Raw genomic sequence first — 6,115 nt, 5'->3', positions numbered from 1 at the left:
GACATTTCTCACCATCTCCCATGAATTCCTGGGGGAATAAGACACAACAGCAGCACTGGATACATCTAATAATAACCCAGATCTAGTAATAATAACTAGATGGATTTAACACAAAATTGGTAAAAAAAAAAAAAAAAAAAACCTTCAAGCATTTTGATATGAGAGTCTCACATCTTATCACCTGAAAATCTTTTGGAAATGATGAGGGCTGGGATGTGTCATAGATTGAGGTTGTGGAGAGGTCTGGTTCTCAGATGATCCCTGTTGGGTGTACAGAGGGACTTTTATAGGAAGGCTGGGAAATCTCTGTGATTTTGTGGCATATTTTGTGTAGGATGTAATGTTTAAAAATTCAATTCAATTCAATTCAATTCAAGTTTATTTGTATAGCGCTTTTTACAGTACAAATCGTTACAAAGCAACTTTACAGAAAATTATGTTTCTACAATATTTAGTAGTAGCTAGTAGTTTGTGCACGTTTGACAGGATTTTAGAAAAATAAAAATAATAATAATAATACAAGATGTAGTCAGCTAGATGATGAACTATCAATATTATTAATTAATAGTAGTTATATGATGCAGTCACACATGTAGCAATAATTGTTAGTTTTGTTGATTCAAGGTTAGGATCATCTGGGGTCCTCTGAGGGTCAGCATCATCTCTTCTCAGGTGTTCTGGATCCAGACTGGAGCTTGTGTAAATCCTAGTTACCACGGGATGTAAATCCCGTGGCAAAACATAGAAACAAAATAGAGACATCATTAGCATAGCTGCTGATCCAACAAAGTAAAATTAGTTTAACCCAAGCTAAAGAATAAAAATGCAGATGCAACTACACTCACAATTTAAGAGATACATTATTCGAATGCTTGGCGAAAGAGATGCGTTTTTAATCTAGATTTAAACAGAGAGAGTGTATCTGAACCCCGAACATTATCAGGAAGGCTATTCCAGAGTTTGGCAGCCAAATGTGAAAAAGCTCTACCTCCTTTAGTGGACTTTGCTATCCTAGGAACTACCAAAAGTCCAGCGTTTTGTGACCTTAGGGTGCGTGATGGGTTGTAGCGTGGTAGAAGGCTAGTTAGGTACGCAGGAGCTAAACCATTTAGGGCCTTATAGGTAAGTAATGATAATTTGTAACTGATACGGAACTTAATAGGTAGCCAGTGCAGAGACTGTAAAATTGGGGAAATATGATCATATTTTCTTGACCTCGTAAGGACTCTAGCTGCTGCATTTTGGACTACCTGTAGCTTGTTTATTGACGAAGCAGGACAACCACCTAGAAGTGCATTACAATAGTCCAGTCTAGAGGTCATAAATGCATGAACTAGCTTTTCTGCATCAGAAACAGATAACATGTTTCGTAGCTTGGAAATGTTTCTAAGATGGAAGAATGCAGTTTTTGTAACATTGGAAATATGATTTTCAAAAGACAAATTGCTGTCCAATATAACACCCAGATTTCTGACTGTAGAAGAAGTAACAGTACATCCGTCTAGTTGCAGATTGTAATCTACAAGATTCTGTGTGGTGTTTTTTGGTCCAATAATTAATATCTCTGTCTTATCCGAATTTAATTGGAGAAAATTATTTGTCATCCAATCTTTTACATTTTTAACACACTCTTTAGCTTAGATAATTGGGAAGTTTCATCTGGTCTCGTTGAGATATATAGCTGAGTATCATCAGCATAACAGTGGAAGCTAATTCCGTATTTTCTAATAATATTACCAAGGGGCAACATGTATATTGAAAATAGAAGGGGACCTAGGACGGATCCTTGTGGCACTCCATATTTTACTGATGATAAATGAGATGACACCCCATTTAAGTAAACAAAATGGTAGCGATCGGACAGGTAGGATCTAAACCATCTTAGAGCCTGCCCTTGAATACCTGTATAGTTTTGTAATCGATCTATGAGTATGTCATGATCTATGGTGTCGAACGCAGCACTAAGATCAAGTAAGACTAGAAATGAGATGCAGCCTTAATCTGACGCAAGAAGCAGGTCATTTGTAATCTTAACAAGTGCAGTTTCTGTGCTATGGTGGGGCCTAAAACCTGACTGAAATTCTTCATACAGATCATTTTTATGCAGGAAGGTGCTCAATTGAGCAGACACAACTTTTTCTAAAATTTTAGACATAAATGGAAGATTTGAAATAGGCCTATAATTTGCCAGTACACAAGGATCTAGTTTTGGTTTCTTAATAAGAGGCTTGATAACCGCCAGCTTGAATGGTTTTGGGACGTGACCTAAAGATAATGACGAGTTAATGATATTGAGAAGCGGTTCTTCGACTACAGGTAACAGCTCTTTTAGTAATTTAGTGGGTACAGGATCTAATAAACATGTTGTTGGTTTAGATACAGTGATAAGTTTATTTAGCTCTTCCTGTCCTATATTTGTAAAGCACTGCAGTTTATCTTTGGGTGCGATGGATGAAACTGAAGTGTTAGACGCTGTAGAATCTACATTCGCTATTGTATTTCTAATGTTATCTATTTTATCAGTGAAGAAATTCATAAAGTCATTACTATTTAACGTTGGTGGAATATTTGAATCAGGTGGCGTCTGGTAATTTGTTAATTTAGCCACTGTGCTAAATAAAAACCTTGGATTGTTTTGGTTATTTTCTATGAGTTTGTGGATATGCTCTGCCCTAGCAGTTTTTAGATCCTGTCTATAGCTGGACATACTGTTTTTCCATGCAATTCTAAAAACTTCCAAGTTAGTTTTTCTCCATTTGCGTTCAAGACTACGAGTTACTTTCTTGAGAGAGTGAGTATTACTGTTATACCATGGCACAGTACGTTTTTCTCTAACCTTTTTCAATTTGTTGGGGGCAACAGCTTCTAATGTATTAGAGAAAATAGTGCCCATGTTGTCAGTGATTTTGTCTAATTCATGTGTATTTTTGGGTACAAATAGCAGTTGAGATAGATCAGGCAGGTTATTTGCGAATCTGTCTTTGGTGGCTGGAACAATAGTTCTGCCCAGACGGTAACGCTGAGACATATAGTTAATATCAGTTATACGCAGCATGCACGATACAAGGAAATGGTCTGTAATATCATCACTTTGGGGTACAATAGCTATAGCAGTAAGATCGATTCCATGCAATATAATTAGATCTAGTGTATGATTAAAAAGATGAGTGGGCCCGGTGACATTTTGCTTGACTCCAAAGGAGTTTATTAGGTCAGTAAACGCAAGTCCTAATGTATCATTTGCATTATCATTTAGGAATTCTGTATACGGCCCTGGTGGTCTATACACAGTAGCCAGAGCAAGAGATACATTAGACTTCTTTTGCATGTCTGACAGTGTAACATTTAGCAGAAGTATTTCAAAAGAGTTAAACCTGTATCCTGTTTTCTGGGTAACATTGAGAATATCACTATATATTGTTGCAACACCTCCGCCACGACCAGTCTGACGGGGCTCATGCTTATAACAGTAGTTTGGTGGAGTAGACTCATTTAGACCAAAATAATCATTTGGTTTTAGCCAGGTTTCAGTCAAGCAGAGTACATCAAAACTATTTTCTGTGATAATTTCATTTACAATAACTGCTTTGGGTGTGAGTGATCTAATATTTATGAGCCCAAACTTTAAAAATTGTTTTTGTTCATTTACTTTACATTTTTCTGGTTTAATTACGATCAGATTTTTTCTAGATCCTACATTATATTTTGACCTCACTATTCGGGGAACAGACACAGTCTTAATAGTTTTTACAGCGCAAGTACTTTTATCATTTAAGCGGGTGGAACAAAACTCATCATAATAGTTATTAGAGAATTGTCTTACTAGTCACATGGAGTGAAGTGTCCTGGAGATGTTGTCAGAGAGCAGCTCCGCTCCGATTCTGCTGGGGTGTAATCATAGACTGTAAAAAAAAGATGGACGACTCGCCTTCGCTCTCTTCCATTGGTCAAAACTGAAGCCCCCAGTGTCCCGATATGGCGCTGACATCTTGGACTCGCGCCTGTGCAGATAGCGATCTAGGGACCAGTTCTGCGCAGTAGCTATGCGCAGTAGCAAGCAGGAAGTAAAGCCTTAAAGCCGCGAAATCAACGGCCCCGCCCCTGTGCCCCGCCCTCACTCTCCCTCGCAGAATGCACATACCGTAATCTGCACTGTTTTGGAAGTCGAGTCCTGCTCCTGTGAACTCTGTCTGCTCCGTTCCACTCCAATCTCATTAAAATAAGGTAAATACAATCTCCTCAGTCCTCCGAAGATCATGAAAAAAGCCTGTTGACGCTTCAGTGCCTCCTCCAGAGAGCTGTCAATCACAGCTGTCAATCTAGACGTCACACCACCGTTTTTAGAGCATTAAATAACTATCTAAAAAAACAACTTATTTTAAAAACGAACACTTGAATTTACATTAGCGTGATACAAACTACAGTAAATGACAAAAAACAGCTTCGGAAAAAAGATATTTGAAGGGTAATTTAATTGTTTAGTTGGTCTCGTGTCCCATTGAATAACATGGGGAGGCGGGGTTTATGACCTATACTAGGACCACTCACCAGGGGGCGATCGAGACGTTTTGGCTTCACTTTTCAGGGCTTGTGCGGCACGCTTGGGTGTAATCCATCAGCGCGAAACAGCCTAGGACGCTCCCAGAAAAGATTCCAGTTATTAACAAATAGCAGTTTCTGTTCTTTACACCATGACAACAACCATTCATTTAAAGCAAAAAGTCTACTGAACCTTTCTTGTCCTCGTCGATACGTGGGCAGTGGTCCTGACACGACGATCGTCGCTGTGGGCGTCGTGCTGCGAACCGTCTCGATCAGGCTGCTGAAGTCCCTCTTCAGCGTCTCCGTCTGCCGTAGCGTGGTGTCGTTAACCCCGGCGTGAAGCACGACCGCTCTGGGGCTCTCGTCGGCCTTCAGGATCGCGGGTATCTGCGCAGAAACATCGAGAACACGAGCACCAGGCAAACAATGAGTGTGCACTTTACCTTCGGCTAACGTAGCAATTACGTGTCGGACGATGGAGTCTCCGATGATCACAGCGTCGCGTCCTGTCTCGCGGAGGGGAGCGAAGCGGTTCCGGATGGAGATGTCGAAGGCAGGAGGGGGAGAAGTCGTCGCCCGGGACCCGGCTCGCGTCCTCCGCTGTGGATGCACCCAGGGTCCGTGGTGTCCCGGCGTCGCAGTGAAGGACATCTGGGAAGATCGCGTCCTGGGTGCACCGGGCCTGTGCAGAGAAACACACGGAGTAGACGTGGTGGGACTGTTAGCAGATCTCTGTATACTTACCCCGGACTTGTGAGCGTCAGCCCGGGATGATTCCAGCGCGGTTCTCCGCTCTCTCAGCTGGGCCTGCCTCACCTCCAGGTCGCGAATCTGCTTTCCCACGGCCTCGAGCTCGAGCTGCACAGAGTGGATACATTCATCCGCCATTAAAGCAAGTAACAGTGAGTACAGCAGTGGTAATGTGTGTGAATAGAGTATTAGCAATGTAAGCGCAGTTAGCTGCAACCACGCCGCTGATGCTAACGGGCTAAAAGCTAATAGCGGACCCGGGAGATCAAAATAAAACTAGTGATAGCGAGGCGCTCTGATTGTTTTTGTTGTAGAATACAATAGAGGATATATTCACACGTTATATAAACGGAAACGATGATGTATAAAATAGATTTTTGAGTTAAAAATAGTCAAAGGAAAGAATATAGTGACGGAGCTCAAACGCAATACAGCCGCCAACAACAAACAGGAAGTGACGTCAGGGCTGGATATACAGGTGGATATACAGGAAAGCATGTGTTGCATTGACTGTACAACCTCTGTCAGTTATCCCTTAAAACAACATATTCAAAGGAATCTCTAATATACAAATTTCATTTGTATATAACACTTATATGTAAATTAATGCGTAAATCTGTGTATATTTATTTAGAAATATATACAAGTATTAAGTATGGACTTAAAGACAGCATCTAAAACCTATGTAGTATGCACATCTTACAGCACAGTCCTTTGTATTATTTTTATATTATAAATAAATGTATGTAGTTAAATTGTATTATTATATACATACATTACTTAGCTCCTAACACCATCCTACCCTAAACAGCTATTTATTTTT

At 40.4% G+C, this 6,115-nt stretch overlaps 1 protein-coding gene across 1 annotated transcript; it reads right to left on the bottom strand.

Annotated features, from left to right (window-relative positions):
- Positions 1–3,756: 3,756 nt before the first annotated feature.
- LOC132124235 (uncharacterized) lies at positions 3,757–5,260 on the bottom strand. Its single transcript, XM_059535164.1, has 2 exons — positions 4,600–5,260; positions 3,757–3,884 (listed from the first exon to the last, which is right to left on the bottom strand). Exons 1-2 carry the CDS (start codon positions 5,191–5,193, stop codon positions 3,858–3,860), a joined length of 621 nt encoding a protein of 206 aa, XP_059391147.1. The 5' UTR covers positions 5,194–5,260; the 3' UTR covers positions 3,757–3,857.
- Positions 5,261–6,115: the final 855 nt, after the last annotated feature.

Source organism: Carassius carassius, chromosome 42 (assembly GCF_963082965.1).
Source record: "Carassius carassius chromosome 42, fCarCar2.1, whole genome shotgun sequence".
NCBI lineage: Eukaryota > Metazoa > Chordata > Actinopteri > Cypriniformes > Cyprinidae > Carassius > Carassius carassius.
The sequence above is the reverse complement of the archived record's forward strand: the minus strand, read 5'-3'. Positions and strand labels throughout refer to the sequence as shown.

What these genes read in the sequence shown, in the direction of transcription:
- LOC132124235 (XM_059535164.1), bottom strand. Translation starts at nt 5,193, where the DNA reads ATGTCCTTCACTGCGACGCCGGGACACCACGGACCCTGGGTGCATCCA. An exon ending in CTGATGGATTACACCCAAGC is followed by an intron (nt 3,885 to 4,599) that starts GTGCCGCACAAG and finishes ATTACACCCCAG; the next exon opens with CAGAATCGGAGCGGAGCTGC.